The sequence below is a fragment of the Papaver somniferum genome, chromosome 11 (genome assembly GCF_003573695.1).
Source record: "Papaver somniferum cultivar HN1 chromosome 11, ASM357369v1, whole genome shotgun sequence".
NCBI classification, from domain to species: domain Eukaryota; kingdom Viridiplantae; phylum Streptophyta; class Magnoliopsida; order Ranunculales; family Papaveraceae; genus Papaver; species Papaver somniferum.
Window position 1 is genome coordinate 117,241,047 of NC_039368.1, and position 18,313 is coordinate 117,259,359.

Consider the following 18,313-nt stretch of genomic DNA (forward strand, 5'->3'; position numbering starts at 1 on the left):
GAAGTATCCAGTTTTAGATGCTGAAAAGGCAGAGGAAGCTCGACTGAAGAAGAATATGAGCGCCGAAAAAGCTAATGCATATGCTGAGACTCTCCAACTTCTTTCTGAGCTACAGAAGGTAATTATAATTACCAAAAAAGTGAAAAGTAACAACTTTATCAATACTTAATGGACCACTTATGTTACATATGTTCAGTAACATGGGAAAACCCAACAGTACATATGTTATGTACTCAGTGAAACTAAAAGTACATAACTTCTGTACTGAAAAGAATCCGACAATACATATGTTCTATTCTGTTCATTTTTTTTTTGCTTTTTTAGTCTCTCATTTGTTTTTTTTACGTTTATGGTATATTGAAGGATAACGAACTTGGAGTTAGTCAAACATCAGAGGAAGATGACGTAACACTTGCCAAGAGACTCGAAGATAGGCTGGCTACAAAGAGTAATGAAGTCAAACCAATAGCGAAGTCGACTACATCAGTCATGGACAAGGAGAAGAAAAAGCCGACTATCTCAGCCAAGGAGAAGAAACTTACTCCAAAAATCACATACACCCCTCAGAAGCCAGTAACTCGGAGCCACCCGCAGAAAAGAGTTGATCCTGAGTTTGCTAGTGGCAAAGGACTGTCGGGACCTAAAATGCGAAAAACAAAGTCCAGAACTGAAAACCCAGTTGAAAAATTGCCCAACAGAGAAAGTTCAGAAAAAGGATGGCGAGAATGTGAGAAAGAGAAAAGCTAAAGGTGATCCAAATCTGCAAGAACTTACTAAAAAAGTGAAGAATGCACGCAAGTTGTTGAGCCTAAGGAAATCTCCGTTCTATAAGGATTTGAGTTCACAACAAAGAGCGCTTCTCTCTCCTTTTTTTGACAAAGCTACCTCAATGTGAGTCTCTCTTGGATAGGTCCCTTTCATTTTAACAAAACTTTATGTACTTCGTTTAGAATCAAACTTATAATTGATTTGGATTATTTGAATTTGCAGCAACAGTGCTTGGAAAGCTCCTGCTGTGATTGGTCATCACATATTATCTGCAGAGACATTTGAAGATCTGCTACATAACAGGGCTTTAGAGGGAGATCTTATAAATTACTGGCAATACCAACTGAAAAAAGCATATCATAATGAGCAACCGGTGAATGGACAGAGAAAGTACATTCCAGTACTCCACATTGATCCAACAGGCTGGGTATGTTTTCCAATTTATCTCGATAAACAACATGCATCATGTCTTTGTAAAGTGCAGTGCATATCTCTGATACTGTTTTACATTGAATCCGAATTCATGCTTATTTGTTTTATATATTGAGAATTTGAATAGCATATCTGCGAAACTAAAACGAAACAATTTTTTTTTGATGTTGTAACAAATATTATGCTTTCATATATGTGTTTTACACTATAATTTTCAGTACATATTTACTACACTGATAAATTTAATTCTTTTTCAGTTTTATTTAAGTGACCCAGTACATCAAGTAGCAGCAAACACTGCTGTCTTCTTACCCATCAGGAATATGGAGGAAGGAACCAGGAAGATTATTATTCCAATGTCACACCAAAACGTGCATTGGACGCTTCTTGTGTATGAATGCGAGAAAGGCGAATTCTTCCACTACAACACTTGGGAAGCTGTATCCAAAAACGAGTGTCTCGATAATGCTAATCTTATGGCAGAATACTGCTTGTTAGCAATTAATGAACGCTTGTCGAGCCTGCGCCTTCCACTTGTAAACAGAGTAAAGATGATTAGTTACCCAACACCTCAACAGGGAGACTATCCAGATTGTGCAATATATATCATGCACATCATGAAGAAAGTTGCAAAGGAGGAAGTAATTGATGGAGTGCGAATGAGCTTGGGAGACCCAGAAGAACTAAAGGACAAAATACATAAGAAGAGGATCTCTTTAGCATGCGACATACTCTCAGCAACATCTCCTCCTGAGGAGAGCTGGAATATTCATGCTCCAAAAGGTTTTTAAGACAGTGCTTATATGAATTAGGACTGCATAGTAGAAGTTATCATAGAGAACATATTCAGAGTTTGCTAGTTTGTTTTAGACAATATCAAAGTTTAGTAATTATTCTTATTTATTTTGATAACAATTGTTCTCGAAACTATGGTGTTTGTTTTAATCTATGTACAGTTGTTTGGCTTTATAAAAATGTTGACATGTTGGATGGTAAAAGTCCATAGTATGAAGTGTTTTGGTGTGTCTTATGTAACATAGACCAGCTATTAGATTCAATTGAAGAATATGACTCTCTAAATTTGTTAATCATGATGGGGAGAACATGAATCTCAGAGCTGGTCTCTTTGTTTGGTGTGTCTTAATTGAACACACAGTACATAATAGTTGTGCTCAGAAAGTCTTGAACAACCAGCCATAATGGCCTAGAAGAACTTAGGGTACATAATAGATGTACTCCAAAAATCCTGAACAGCCACAATGACCTGGAAGAAACACATAGTACATACTCACTGTAATATTTATGTAGTACATAGGTGTGACATATTGTAACATTTTTCAGAGTGCACCTTGAAAAAAATTCATCCAGATAGTTGTTCATTACAAAGTAGATAACAAATCACTATTAAAACAAACTTGGAAATCAACCTGAAAAACCAATAATATTGAAAGTGGATAATGCAGTACAAAGTACCATTAAAAGAGTCTTAAATGAGCACAAAGTACCTTGTCCCAGAAAGATATCAAACAGTACATAATTTCAGCACTCTAAAAAAAGCGAACAAAAGTGTTTAAAATGATGCGCAAAACAGAATCTGCATTGTGACCAATAGAACTAATAAGGGAGAACTGAAAATCTAAAACTCATGGGTATGAAGGAATGACAGTGCACGTTGCCTTGTTGTGGTGAGTTTTCTTCTTGCAGTTGGAACAACGGACGGACTTCCTAGCTTTCTCCCATGCATTCTTGATACGATTTCCCTTTGGCCTACCTGGTGGAACTCGTGGATGGGGTGGAAAAATAGTATCCTCTGGCAGATACTGCTCTGGCCTGTTGTAGTTGGGGATTGGTCTGATAGCAATTGAATACAGCTGCTGAAAATTTGTAACTTTGAAGTAGTCTTCGATATAATCTACGTATCGATCACCCTTGGCAGAAATAGCTGTGTAGCATGAGAGCATGGAAAACCATAAACACGCCATCTTTGGCAGGTGCAAGTCTTGTTCAGCAGATCAACAGTGTGAGACCTGCAGATGCGTAAAAAGCTTTTCAGCACAAATAACTTAAAAGCAGTACATATATGCAGCACTGCAAACAAATACAAAAAAACAAAACATATGATTCACTCCTACATGTATGCTATAGTACAGTAAAAGTTGTTTTATGGGATAAAGCTAACCTAGGTGAATGAATCTCATACTCATACGCAGATGACTGAGTAACATTCCAAACTCGACCAATTTGAATATGTTCTTTAAGTAACGCCTCGTAGGTAGGAGTGAGCTTCTCTGGGTCCATCAAAAGACTCATTTCGCGACGTTCATTCATCAACTCCATAACGCGTAACCTATGAATGGAACAAAAAGAACACCTGTAATAAATTTTGAACAAAAAAAAATGAACCAAAAACAAAGAAAACACCAACAAAAACACACACAAACCTGATCATGTCAACGAGGGCAGGCAGGCAACCTCTTGTCTTTCCGAATCCAATTATTGAAGGACTCAGCAACGCTTGATGTAGTCTGACCAAATCTACAGCCAGTGAAGAACGCGCTGGACCAATGTTCCCTAGGCATATTGCGGCAATACTCAGCAACCCCAGGCCTTCCCATTAACTCCATTTCCATTAGTGCTTCTTCATATCTTGCTGGTGTGAGAGCATAAGTTGCTTTTTTGAAACAAGCCATAACTTCTTTGTACTTCTCGTCCGATTTCCTGATTGGTAAGTTTCCTTGCAAGTGGTAGTAACAATAGCCATGATGGGAAGTAGGAAAGTGTTTAGGAATAGCCCTCAACAATCCTTCATGACGATCAGACATAAAGGTGATAGGACGGTCATCAACAATGTTGCTAAGATTGCACATAAACCAATCCCAATTGTCAACATCCTCTCCTGGGACCAATGCAAAGGCTAGCGGATAAAAACCTGCAAAAAAAAACAGTACATATATTATATACTGTCACTAAATATGTTGCTATATTAATAGATGTAACATATATTATGTACTGGAAAATAGACTAAGAATTTCCAGTACATAATAGACATATTGTACTCAAAAAAGGTCTTATGCTTACATATATGAATTAGTGTGTGTTAGACACAATAACTTTTCAGTACATAAATGGTATACTCAAAAAGTTCCAACGATTAAAAGCAGTGAATAACTTGTAAACAATAACAATTAAAACGTAACAAAGAGCACTTGCCTTGATTCCCATTCAGACAAGTAGCATCCATAAGGGTACCTCTAAATCTCCCGGTCAGAAAAGTTGCATCAACAAAAATCATTGGTCGACAAAGTCTATAACCTTCAATACAAGCGCCTATTGCAATGAATAACCTTTCAAATGTCTGAGTTGCATGGTTAAACTGAAAATCCACATAAGAGCCAGGATTTGTTTCTTTCAATGAATTCACCCACCAAACCAGATCAGAGTAAGACTTTACATCATTCCCAAAAATTTCATGGTGTGACCGTTCCAAACCATGATATGCATGGTGATATTTGATATTAACACCAGCACCAACTTTTATATAATCTTCAATTTCGCGAGGCTTGATAAGTGGGTTGTGCATCACACGATCATGAATAAGGTTGTGTACCAGCTTCTTCGATACTTTAGGACTTCTCAACTTCACACCAGCTCCACAAGTGTGCCTCCCAACATACTTTTTTATCCTAAAAACATCGCAAGTAGAATCAATAGCAACTGCATGGATCATCCAAGTGCATGGGACTTTACTGCATTTCATTGTGAACCTTTCATGATCATTCTTCACCTTTGTTACGCGATACCCAGTCTTCAAACAATACTTTTGACAGGCCAACCGAACAACATCAACACCACCACGAAAAAGCTTGTTCGGATCATCAAAAACATTCTCCCACCCATCGAATAGAAGAGGTTTAACAATTTATTTTCCATCAGTTTCATAACTATCTCTATCTGCCCTAATCAGTTCTGAATTGTTGTCGACGTCGCTGAATGTAGAGGAATTACATCCACCAGCAGAAAGAAAATCCACATGCAGCTCAAAGAACGTCGATTTCTTTGAAAAATGCAAGGAAGCGAGACCATGAAGTTGAAAGTCAGCAATCACAGGCACTTTGACACCATTCTCAACATAAGTGATGATAATCTCAGAAGGGTTCAAGGTTCTCCAGTTTTCACAAATAAGAAATTTCAGGTCATCAATACTAGACTTAAAAGTAACCAGGTGAGCAAAATGATGATGATTATAATAAATGTATGCATAGCAGTAGGTATTTGGATTGGAACACTCTGCATCAGACATGTTTTGAACCTGCAAATGTGACAAAGATGTAACAGTATTAAAATACAGTATTTCACATACGTACTGATGGGTCAAACTAAAAAAAGTGAGAGATCTATGCAAGAAACAAATTCTAAGAGCAGTTTCTATGAGTATGCCATATATGTACTGCAGATTCATGAACTACAAAATCAACTGCATGACAAAGAATAATTAAGAATCTAGGAGAAACAGCAGAATCGAAGCACGTAATACGGTATTTCACATACGTACTGATGGGTCAAACTAAAAAAAGTGAGAGATCTATGCAAGAAACATAATCCAAGAGCATAAAAAATGAGTATGTCATATATGTACTGCTAGATAATACGATCTGAAAGTGAAAACAAACCTGATTTTGAAAAGAAAACAGAAATATAATCAAATCGAAAGCTAAAATAAGCTAAAAACTTAACAATCTAACCAAATAACTGAATAAATACGAACAAGATTCATAAAAAACAAACAGAACACAACCGATCTCCATGATCCAAAATTCAAATCTTAAACATGATTCAAAAACTGTAGCAGAAACAATGAGTATGTCATATATGTACTGCTGGATAATACGATCTGAAAGTGAAAACAAACATGATTTTGAAAAAAAAACAGAAATATAATCAAATCGAAAGCTAAAATAAGCTAAAAACTTAACAATCTAACCAAATAACTGAATAAATACGAACAAGATTCATAAAAAACAAACAGAACACAACCGATCTCCATGATCCAAATTTCAAATCTTAAACATGATTCAAAAACTGTAGCAGAAACAATGAGTATGTCATATATGTACTGCTGGATAATACGATTTGAAAGTGAAAACAAACATGATTTTGAAAAGAAAACAGAAAGATAATCAAATCGAAAGCTAAAATAAGCTAAAAACTTAACAATCTAACCAAATAACTGAATAAATACGAACAAGATTCATAAAAAACAAAAAGAACACAACCGATCTCCTTGAAACTGTAGCAGAAAGAAGAAAATAGAAAAAATTAAGCAACATACCTGTTAAAATCACTAAAGAAATCTTCAGAAACCCTAGTCCAAACGCGAGAAGAAGAAAGAGAGCAGAAACCCGGATGTGAATTCGCTGGTATCTTTTTTTAGAAACTTTGAAATAGGCTGCTTAAATATGGGATTGGAAGGGTAGTTTAGGTATTTGAAAATTTCACATGATTTGTCCCGCACGTGTACATGACCTGGGATTAAAAAATTGAGTCCATTTTTATGTTTTCTTTTTATTATGGACCTCTAGTTACTGGGCTTTAGTGGGTGGACCTGCCACTAACTAGTATCACTATAATAGTACCTATTGGTAATTCCTAGTTCTAGTTTTACTCTGTGAAAGTTTGCAATACAATATCCAGCACTTGACCAGTTTGGAGTAGTGAAAAAAATAAGAAGTTGCATGTCAAGCATGCAGAACTTCTATCTCTGGCGTGTACCATCAACCCTGTCATAGGTTGATTGATCTGTTTCCACCAAGTCGCCGCATTTATTACTTGAGCTTGACAAAATGAAAAAAAATAAAAATCTTAGTTGGATTTTTTCTTGAAACCAAGTGTAATATTTCTCTCTATCACTCCTTGACTCTTTTTTTCTTATTAGCATTCAGAATTTAAATCAAGAACCTAGTCTCTGCCAAGAAATTTCTGGCGGGGGCATCAATTTGGCAAGGTTATTATTAACTTAACATCTTGGAATTGATCACTCTGTCATCCTAGGAGTGAAGATGGCTCGGTTTTTAGAAACATGGAACTAGATCAATTATGGGTGAAAATTTTCAAGGATAAGTATTCTCCTCTAAGGGAATTTCTTTGTGTACAAGATAAACATAGCACCCAACTAGTCCTAAAGGAATTTCATTGAAAAGTGTATCTAGTCCAAACAGGTAAAGAAGACATGTTAATCTGGAGTCTGGACTAGTAAAAGAACGGGTTCTCTTTCACTGTCAAATCAACATTCCAAGAATTCTATGGAGGCAAATCTGTACACAAATGCTTCCCATAGGGTTAAAGAGGATATTAGGAATATTCAGTATTGTCAAAGTCAAGTCAATCGACTTTGATTATAGAGGTCAAACTGTCTTTGTCTAAGACACATTAAATATGTCTGAATAGCTTCTGTAGGAGATTATCTTGTATTCTCCTTACACATTCAATATAGTAATAATTGTTTTCTCTTCATCTCTTTCTTTTCTGAAAACATTCTTCAATATCATGAGAAGTATATCAATTCTCATGGTATCAGACTGGTAATCGATCCTCATCAAATTTAAGCTCAACAATTTTTACAACAATTTTTAGCTTCTGGGTAATAATCATTTAATAAGTTTTTCCCAAATTCTTTTTAGGGTTTCAATCAAAAATTTATGGTCTCAACAAGATCTGGAAATCATACAAATAAACGAAAAATTCATAACACCCAATTCAACAACAACAACAACAACAATTCAGTAATTCAAAATCTGCATCAAGAAATTTTTTTCAAATCAAGGAATTATGTCGACTTCCGCCTGGAACTGGTAATTATTGTTCTTTACCTTTCAACAACATCACCAATTTTGTGTCCATGAAATTAGATGGATCGAATTACTTATTATGGCGTGACCAATTTGAAGGAGTTTTGATCTCCACCGATCTTTTTGGATATGTTAACGGTGAGTTAGTTGAACCACCGCAGAAGTTAATTGTTGATGGGGTTGAAACCATTAATCCAACATGGGTTTCTTGGAGAAAGTTAGACAGGTTTGTTCCACATGTCTAAAAACAACATTTACTGAAACTATTAGTGGTGATGTTCTTGGTCTTGGCACTTCAAAAGAGATATGGGATTTCTTGCATACTAGCTTAGGAACTCAGTATCTTGCCAGGAAAAACATGTTAAGAACTCAATTACATGGAATTAGAAAGGGTAATCAGTCAATTGTAATATATCTTCAAAAGATAAAGTCAATTGCTGATTCTTTGGCTGTAATTGGAGAAAAGGCAGACTTAATGATGTTTGTCATGAATGGTTTGGGTCCTGAATATGATGTGTTTGTTATATCCTCACAGAACAGAGAAACACCATATAATTTTGGTGAACTAAAAGCAAAACTCTTGTCCCATGAACAGTTTTTGAGTGAAAGACAACATCATCATACTACTGTCTATGATGCACAGAATGATACTGCTATGTATACAAGAAATAATTCAAATAGTCATAACAGAAGAAATGGTAATGGAAATGGTGGAAACTATAGGCCTAGTCAGTATCAACATGGTTCTAGTCCAAATGGATCTACTGGTTCAAGCTCTAATTCTAATGGAAGACCTTACATTGACTACTCAAAAATGTTCTGTCAGATATGTAAGAAAAATGGTTACTTGGCTACCAGATGCTTCTTTAGGTATCATCCACCACCAACTGGAGCTTCACATACAATCAAGCACATTATGCACATTAGGATACTGGTGAAAGTGGTTCAATTAGTGTTGTTAATAACTCAAGTTCTACTCAGCAAGCTTTTACAGACCTTCATGTTAATACTGCTGCCCTTAATGATGAGCCATCTACTTCTAATACTGTGTGGATTACTGATAGTGGTGCTTCAACTCATATGACTGGAGACAGGGCTTTGCTTCAAAATACTTCTGATTACAAAGGAAAGGAGCATGTTCAGATTGGCAATGGTAAGAAACTGTCTATTTCTCTTACTGGTAGAACAGTTCTTAATACTTCAAAGACTAGTTTTAGGCTAGACAATGTTTTACATGTTCCTGAGATGAGACACAATTTATTATCAGTAGCTAAATTTACCACATATAATGATTGTTATATCACTTTTGATCCTTATGGTTATGAAATAAGAAGCTTGAAGGATCATGTCCTGTTAGCACAAGGAAAGATGATCAATAATTTGTATCCCATTACCTCTACTATGATGCAGTTTGCTTTTTCATCTCTTGTAGCTTCTTTAGATATTTGGCATAGTAGGCTTGGTCATCCATCTTTAAAAATTATTCAAAGTCTTAATTCTCATAAAAACATTGTTCTTAAAATTCTAATTCTTCTTCTTCATTATGTCATCCTTGTCAAATTGCAAAAAGCAAGAGATTGTCTTTTCAATTATCTTTATCACATGCTTCTTCTCCACTTGCTTTAGTTCGTTGTGATGAGTGGGGTCCTGCCCCTGTCACCTCATTGGCAGGATATAAATACTATATTCTTTTTGTTGATGATTTTAGCAGATTTCATTGGATTTATCCAATGCAGCTTAAAAATGAGTCTTTACAATGCTTTCAACATTTCAAAAACTTAACTGAGATCTTTTTAAAACAAAAATAGTTTCTTTTCAAACTGATGGTGCTAGTGAGCTAGTTAAAGGCCTTTGTAAAACTTTTTTGGAAACATCTGGCATTCAAATAAGAATCTCTTGTCCTAAAACTCCAGAACAGAATGTCTTGCTGAGAGAAAGCATAGACACATTACTGAAATGGGTAATACTTTGTTTTTTACTGCTTCTTGCCCTAAAGAATACTGGTCTGATGCATTCTTACACGACACCAAATTCCCAGATTCGTAACAGGAATTCGTAATGGCTTCGTGGCCGTTACAAAATTCCCGTTACAAATAACCGTTACAAAATATTCGTAACAGGCTCTGGTCGCTACTAAATTTTCAGTAATTCGTAACATAGGACAGCCGTTACGAAATATTTTTTAGGCATGCGAGTCACACTCTTGGTCGCAGTTGGGTCGTAACACTTAGAGTTTTTAGGTGTGCAAGTCACATGCGCGACAGTTTTTTTTTCACCCCACACCAAATCACTTGGAGGATGTTTCTCCCCTTATCTAAACTAATATCTCTACCATTCATTTTCTTTCTCGAGATGCATCTCAAAGACTCGGACATAATACCCTAGCTTTTATTCCATTTACATCTTTAATCAGTATCTCCTTTCTCCGCCTCATCGTCCTAACCCTCTTCCTCTTTGTTGCTCTCTCACAATCTCTCTACCCAAACACAAATTAACAGAGAGGACCATTATTCGATTCACTTTCCTCTCCTTTTCTTGATTTCTCCTTGTAGATCTTTGTGTTCTTCAAACCCAGAAGAGATCGATTTTCATTCTCAATTCGCTTTCTGTTTTCTTTTCTTTTTTTTTTCTATGTGATTTGAGAGGCAAGATGAAGGTTTTGTGATCGAGAGCAAAAGGGATTGATCAAAGAATAGTTGTTGGTAACGGTACTGATTCGAGTGGTGGATTCAAATTCCGCAGAAAAGGTAACCTGAAGCTTTAATTAGGGTTTCTTTAATTTGATAATTGATTCGTAAATGCCTGTAAGTGTATGCTTAAGAGCTGATTATCTGTAGATCTAGTAGTGATTTTATATTCCTGAAGTTAGGGTTTGTTTGGTGGAGCAGATGGGTTGGATTTGAGAGAGAGATGGACAAAATTGCACTGAGAAGAACACAGAGGAGATTGTTCTGGCTTGAATAGTTGTGCAGGAGTAGAATTAGGGCAAGAATTGAAATGGGTTCTCTTTGAATTCGATCGTGAGGAGATTCTGTGACCATCGATTTGATGCTGTGAGCTGTAAGCTGAAGAAATGATGTTGAGATGTTGGTTCTGGTTCTGGTTTTGTTACTGTGATATAATGGGTTGCTTGCTGGTGATGCTAGAACTGGCAGGGTGAAAAGATGGGTTTTGGTGGATGAATTAGGTGAAAATGGTTCGTGTAACTGAATCGGTGTTGGTGGTTGAAGCAAGTGAATTAAATGGATGGGTTTGAGATGGAGTTTGTGTGCTAATATGAATGGATTTGAAGCTACAGAAGACATAAGTCGAAGCTGAGGCTGTAGAATAGTGAAGATGCAGGTGCAATGATTGTGTGTTGTTGTCCATGGGCTCTGGTGCAATGGAGTTGGCAGTTGCATTTACAAGATGGTGGTGAACTAGAAGGGTACTGATGCTGATGGTCAATGAAGAGATTGTCTGAGATGGATTTGATGTGGAATGTGTCTTTGCAGTATTGAAGTTGAAGTGCAGGGCAGTGGTTCGAGTTGATTTGGTGGTACCATGAATGAAGCTACAGGTGATGGTGATGTTGGTTTGGATTGAAGCTCTGGCAGTGAGATGGATGCTGGTCTGCAATGGGTTTGTTGGTGCAGTGAGAGTCAGGATTTTAGATGAATGCTAGGTTGCAATTGCATTTGATCCCTTTAATGGTAACTGCAGGTCCTGGCGGTGAGAAGCCACCACACAACCTAAAAATTGATTGGGACATTACCTACGATTTTGGGGATGTTGAAGTGCTAAACTTGGAAAATGAGAATTGGGAGATCATGAACAGTCTCTCCTCGCGAAGGCGGTAAGATGCTTACAGTGCAATCTGATCTTTCATATATATATATATTTTCCCAATCTGTGCTTACAACTAATTTTGATCACACAGGAGGGTAACAATGTGTACGCAATGCTCCGGTAAGTTCCTAAGGACTCTCTATCTTTTTTGAACTTAACTTTGGGGATTCCGTTACATTTTACAATGGCAGAGATGTTGATCTCAAAGAGTGTCTCAGATCCAGGCTTCAACATCAATGCAATCTCATGCTATTGTGCTAATTTATTTTGTTGTTGTTGTTGTTGAATTGCTTATAGTGCTTGCTGTTGTGCATAAAAAGAAAGGGTGTTACCATCATTCGAGTTTTCTTGCTGGTGGGACTACCCCTTCTCCCTAGGTCTTGTTTATGCTTACTGCTGGATTCATTGTTTGATGCTGATAGGAACCCTAAATGTGTTTTAGGGGGGGAGTAATAGAACATCAGCAACTCCAACTGCAAACCGAGGTTTAACACGCTGGGATGCACAGACAATGCAATTTTCTCAAGGTATTGGAATGATTTTCTAAGTGCCAAGCAGCTTGAGAACAACTGTATAAGTAGCATTTGCATGTTCAACCTCAAACTTTCTCTTTTTTTTTTTTTTTTTTTCTGATGCCAGCTATTTTTATTCTATGCAAGATTATCTGGAAAAGTATCCAGAAGTTATAGTCCTTGATCCTCCCAGTGCCATAAAACATGTTAGCAACCGCCAGTCCATGCTTCAGGATGTGACCAATATAAACTCATGTGATTGTCATGGTAATTATTATTGTACTCCTAGACAACTAAGGCATCTGGAGAAGAAAGTTTTTAGCTGAAGGCAAATCACCCTACAAAAGATTTTGTTATCGTATTTCCATGTGTGTAAATTCTGGACAGATTTGGTAGCGTAAGTTCGTAAATATACATTTGTGTACATGATAATGCTTAAAACGTGTATATATTCTTTTGTAGGAAAAGTTGGTGTTCCAAAGCAGTTGGTCATCACAGAAGATCCATTTCCGATTCCTGATGCTATTACTGAAGCAGGATTGATATCACCCTTAGGTAAGTTTGTCTGCGTCTGCTGTGTCTCTCATTTTTCTTATGGTTTGGAAAAAATGGTTCGATTGCTGAAGCATTGGTAGGAGTAAGAGATGTTGCTATACCTATAACAGTTATGAAAAAGGAACACATAAAAGATAAAGAACATAATTTTATATGTTATGATAAATTTACGACCACCAGTGTATATCTCATTCTGAACCTACGTCATGTTTCAGATGTGGGAAGCAACCATACAAACTCATGTTCATTTATCTTTCTCAGATTTCCCTTAATTTAGTAATGTTATGTTTCAGTGTCAAAACTTCTAATTGTTGATGGTAGTATATTCCAGTTTAACCTACTTGGTTCCTCTAATTTTGTTATGCCCTTAATTCATTGTTTTGTATCTTTTAGTTTAACCAAGCTGGTTCCTTGGGTGAATTAGGTCTTATGTTATAAGCTTCGTAATATCGGAATAATTCCTAGGGCGTAATTTTGGGCGGTCAACGTTGTAAGGTAAAGTAGTACAAGCAAAAATCTCAATTGAATAATTTTGAGTGTATGGATGCTTAAAATGAATGGATTGCTTCTGAAATAAGCTGCAGAGATGATGTTTCTGCTAAGAAAGTGATATGTGTAAGTATATCAACTGCTTAATCTAGTTAGAGTGAGATTATGTTGGATTAGGATATTCTCAATCACTCACTGAACCTACAACTTCTATCTCTTTGCAGGATGACACTCGCATTTTGACATCTGCAGGAGATCAAAAGGTAAGTGAAAATGATTTTTAGTTATGCTGATTCAATTATGTGTGTTTGCTTGATAAAGAAAAGGCTGAACAGCTTATGTTTATGAGATGTATGTATGACTAAACCTTCTTATAGAACTAAACTAATGTATTGTATAAATTTTGGTTATGTAGATAAAGATTTGGAACGTGGAAGAAAGGGTCTGCATTGGTGTTTTAACTGGTCATACAGGAAGAGTAACGTCAATATGTGCATACCCATCCAAGATTATAACTTAATGTTGTTGCCTTCCTTCATCTTGCAGGTGTTGTTCATCGTAACCTCAAACCAGAGGTAATTCCCTTCTTGATATTCCAGTCTGAGATTCGCATAGTATTTCTTTGTTCCTGACCATAACCTCCGAGATAACATCCTCTCAAGTGGAGCTTAAGTGAAATAGCTTTCTTAGAGATTCTGAAAACAGACACTTAGGAGTTGAAGTGCCACCCGGCCTTGTGTTGTTATCATGTCTTCAATCATCATCAGTACCTTGTATTCCATGGTTTGTTTCCTTCTATCATGCACATTTCCACTTCTTTGAAGACTTGCTAATGTAAGTTATCATTGTTTGCAGGAAGTAATTAGGTGTTGAAGTGTTTTCACGGATCAGAGTCTGGTGCAGTTGCTTAATATCGTCGAGATGGGAACCAGGGATGAGAAGCTGGACCAATCAGATTCTATGAAGGAAGTTAGTAAGTTTCTATGTATTGCATTAGAAATTTGGAACTTAGTTTCTATCTATTCCCTTAGAATTTGATGCTTAACAAAAATATTGGTACTTAGAAGAATTTGTGTACTTAACAAAAAAAATTTGTATTTAGAAGAATTTGTGTTGTTTTCTGACATGAATTGGTTGAATGTAATGTAAATTCATTGTTGAATGTGGATGATATCAAAGGTGGATGCAGGTTAATAGAAATTCCGGCTTATTTCCGGCAGAAAATGAACTGCCGGTCAAAATTGTTCAGAATTGACTAATTTTGACTGGCAGTAAATTTTGCTGTTACAAAAACATTCGTAACGTCTTGAAGATGTTCGACCACGATGTTACAAAAAATTCGTAACGGCCATGAGCTGTTACCACGTGTCAATTCGTAACGACTTTAAGCTGTTACTAAGTCCGTTACAATCAAATTTCCTAACGGCTCCATTTCCGTTACAAAAAAATGTAACAACCCTTTTTGTAACAGGCAAGAGCCATTACAACCCGTTTTAATAACGGCTATATTCTGTTACTAATCCCAGAATTTGGTGTAATGTTAGCAGCTACTTATTTGATAAATAGAACTCCTACTCCGATTCTTAATAATCAATCTCCTTATCAAGTTTTATACAATGAATGTCCAGATTATTCTTTTTTAAGAGTTTTTGGATGTATTTGCTATCCTTTTTTGGGTCATTCTAGAACTGACAAATTGTCTCCTAAATCTGTGAAGTGCATCTTTATAGGATATAGTACTTCGCATAAAGGGTACAAGTGCTATAATCCTGATAATAAGAAAACTTATATTTCAAGACATGTTGTTTTTGCAGAAAATGAATTTTATTTTTCTCCTGCTCTTGAATCCTCTTCTTCTTATTCTCCAATCATATCTGACATTTCTTCTTCATCTTGTCTTGAGCCTCTTCCTTCTTCTACTATAGTCACAAGATCAGAAAGTGGTATTTCAAAACCCACATCTTTTCCTGATCATGTTTTACATCGATCTATTACTCATCCACTTCCTACTGCTTTTTCATCTTTACTCCAAACTCCTTCTGCTCCAACAAGTTTTAAAACTGCTATTCAAATACCTGATTGGCAAGTTTCTATGAAAGATGAAAATGAGGCACTGCAAAGAAATGATACATGGGATTTAGTTGATCCCGAATCACACATGAATATTTTAGGTTGTAACTGGGTATACAGGGTCAAATTGAATTCAGATGGTACTGTTGATAAATTAAAATCTAGATTGGTGGCACAAGGTTATAATCAGCAGGATGGTATAGACTATGGTGAAACATTTAGTCTTGTAGTTAAGTCAACAATAGTCAGAGTTGTTTTGTGTATTGCTGTTAATAAGGACTGGCCAATAAGGCAATTGGATGTGTCTAATGCATTTTTGCATGGTGATTTAACTGAAAATATATACATGAAGCAGCCACCTGGGTTTGTCAGTAAAGACTTTCCTCATAAAGTTTGTCATTTGAAGAAAAGCTTGTATGGACTGAAACAAGCACCAAGAGCTTGGTTTCAAAAATTTAGTTCTGCTTTGATTTCTTTTGGATTTGTTAAAACTGTGTCAGATTTCTCTATGTTTGTTTATTTTACTGGATCGGAAATGATGGTGTTCTTATTATATGTTGATGACATTATATTAACTGGTTCATCAAATGCTCTTCTTGATAAATTGGTTCAGTTTTTGGGTTCATCTTTTGCAATGAAGCAATTAGGTGATTTGCACTATTTCTTAGGCCTAGAAGCTATAAGAACATCAGATGCTATTAAGCTGACACAAAATAAATACACAGTTGAGTTTTTATCCAAGGATAAAATGACAGAATGTAATCCATGCATTACTCCTGTGGCTAAAGGTCCTAGAATTTCAGTTACAGATGATACTCTTTTGGCAGATGTTTCAGAATATAGGACTATAGTAGGAATGCTTCAGTATCTATGTTTAACAAGACCAGATATTTGTTTTGGGGTTAATTATGTAAGCCAGTTCATACATGCTCCTACTGACTTACATATGTTGTTAGTGAAAAGAATGCTAAGATATCTTAAAGGTACACTTGGCTATGGTATTACTTTGAAAAATGGAGATGTTGAAACATTAACAGCTTATACAGATTCAGATTGGGGAAACTGTCCTAAGACTGCAAGATCAACATGGGGTTATGCTGTATTTTTAGGTTATTCTTTGGTTTCTTGGTCTAGTAAGAAGAAGACCACAGTATCTAGATCAACAACTGAGGCAGAGTATAAGTGTCTTTCAGCTGCTACGGTTGAACTGGAATGGTTATCTTCATTTTTTAGTGAACTACATATTTCATTAAAGCTGCCAATTACTTTGTATTGTGACAACACTAGTACCATATACTTTTCAGCTAATCCAGTTTCTCATTACAGGGCAAAACATAAAAAGATACATTATCATGTTGTCAGGGAGCTTATTGCAGATGGTTTTCTCACTGTTCAACATATAACATCAGAACATAATCTTGCTGATTTGTTTACAAAAGGTTTATGTGCTCCTGTATTTTCTTCACTACTTCAACAACTACTTGGTTCTTCTCCTTCTGAAACTACAATATGTGAAGACTCAACCACTTTTTTTACTGATTCGGCTGACAATACTTCAATTGAGAACTGTCAGCTTGCTGTGTCTTGCAATTCACTTTTAGATGCTTGTGTTGATGTCTTGTAATAAGTAGATGTTTGTTATGCTGTATTTTTCAGATTTTTTATTTTTCAAACTGATAAGTGCCTGCAATTATCAGTTTGGGGGGGGGGGGGGGGTTATTAGCAATATTCAGTATTGTCAAAGTCAAGTCAATTGACTTTGACTATAGAGGTCAAACTGTCTTTGTCTAAGATACATTAATTATATCTGAATAGCTTTTGTAGTAGATTATCTTGTTGTTTGAGGGTGAAAATAGTTTCTGCTGATTTTGGTAATTTCGAGTGTGTGGGTGAGAAAGGAGTCTAAACCCTAAACAATGTACTGCAAGGGAGTACTTTGATTCAAGAGATCAATCTGTACAAATACGGCCTAAACCAAGAAATGGCCGTTCCAGACTTGCTTCGATCAAAAAGTGAAGGAGAAGGTTGGTCTAGGGAGGGAAGCGAAGAGAGTGTTGAGACCAGAATAGTTTATTCGGAAAGAGTAGTTGTTTGAAGATTTGTATCAGAAAGTGGAAATCTAACAGATGGCAAAGCTAACAAGTGATTTCTGAGTGTTGTATTCTCTTGACCAAAACTTATCTTTGGTGGAAATAAGTGAGGCCTATTTATACAAGTCGCAACGAAACGTACCCCGGTCTCGTAAGAAGTGGAAACGGTTGAGTAAATGGAAGAAAGCGGTAACGGGTAACGCCTGGAATTGATGTTTCCATAATGAAGGAAACGTTTCACCATTACTCTTTGTATTTACTAACCTCCTTAATCTTATGACACTTTCTTGTAATGGGTGTAGTGTACGCCGTACGCTGTAAACCGCAAGACCAATACCCTGATGAGCATCCCCCAGTTTGTGACATGTTTTGATGTCTCGAGTGTTTTCGTGGAAAACGTGTAGCATGTTGCTATTGTTTGGCAAGTTAAGATTGAGAGGCTTGCTGGTTCGGTGGTGACTTTCGACGACCGAGATTTTGCATCTTGAGAGGAAGGTTAGCCGTTGATTGTGGTTATTTTCCGTTGGTAGCCAGTGGCGTGGCCACGGTGCTGGCATGGCTTGCGCATGCTCTTGGCATGGCTAATTAGGGTTTGGTGCCGTGACCAAAGAATTGGCATAGCTAAGTGTGTGCCAGGGCCAAAGAGTTGGCAGCATAGCCAAAGGTTGCCACAAGTCGTTTGGTTTAGTGGCGAGCTTGTACGGCTGAGATTTGCATCTCAGAA

General features: G+C 36.5%; 1 protein-coding gene and 1 long non-coding RNA gene across 3 annotated transcripts; one reads left to right on the top strand and one right to left on the bottom strand.

Moving 5' to 3' along the window:
• Window positions 1-3,212: 3,212 nt before the first annotated feature.
• LOC113324986 lies at window positions 3,213-4,957 on the bottom strand. The gene is made up of 5 exons (XM_026573238.1): window positions 4,808-4,957; window positions 4,411-4,573; window positions 3,673-4,129; window positions 3,349-3,571; window positions 3,213-3,227 (listed from the first exon to the last, which is right to left on the bottom strand). Exons 1-5 carry the CDS (start codon window positions 4,955-4,957, stop codon window positions 3,213-3,215), a joined length of 1,008 nt encoding a protein of 335 aa, XP_026429023.1.
• Window positions 4,958-10,498: 5,541 nt separating this feature from the next.
• On the top strand, window positions 10,499-14,377 carry LOC113320133. Of its 2 annotated transcripts, XR_003345930.1 has the most exons (9): window positions 10,499-10,792; window positions 10,934-11,880; window positions 11,965-11,993; window positions 12,171-12,227; window positions 12,316-12,400; window positions 12,848-13,555; window positions 13,654-13,692; window positions 13,845-14,004; window positions 14,285-14,377. It is a non-coding gene; the product is annotated as an uncharacterized LOC113320133 (long non-coding RNA). The 2 variants fall into 2 exon arrangements; XR_003345929.1 differs by having other exon boundaries at window positions 12,848-13,692.
• The last annotated feature ends 3,936 nt before the right edge of the window (window positions 14,378-18,313 follow it).

What these genes read in the sequence shown, in the direction of transcription:
- LOC113324986 (XM_026573238.1), bottom strand. Translation starts at nt 4,957, where the DNA reads ATGAAATGCAGTAAAGTCCCATGCACTTGGATGATCCATGCAGTTGCT. An exon ending in CTAAAGTATCGAAGAAGCTG is followed by an intron (nt 4,574 to 4,807) that starts GTACACAACCTT and finishes GTGGATTTTCAG; the next exon opens with TTTAACCATGCAACTCAGAC. An exon ending in TTGTCTGAATGGGAATCAAG is followed by an intron (nt 4,130 to 4,410) that starts GCAAGTGCTCTT and finishes TTTTTTTTGCAG; the next exon opens with GTTTTTATCCGCTAGCCTTT.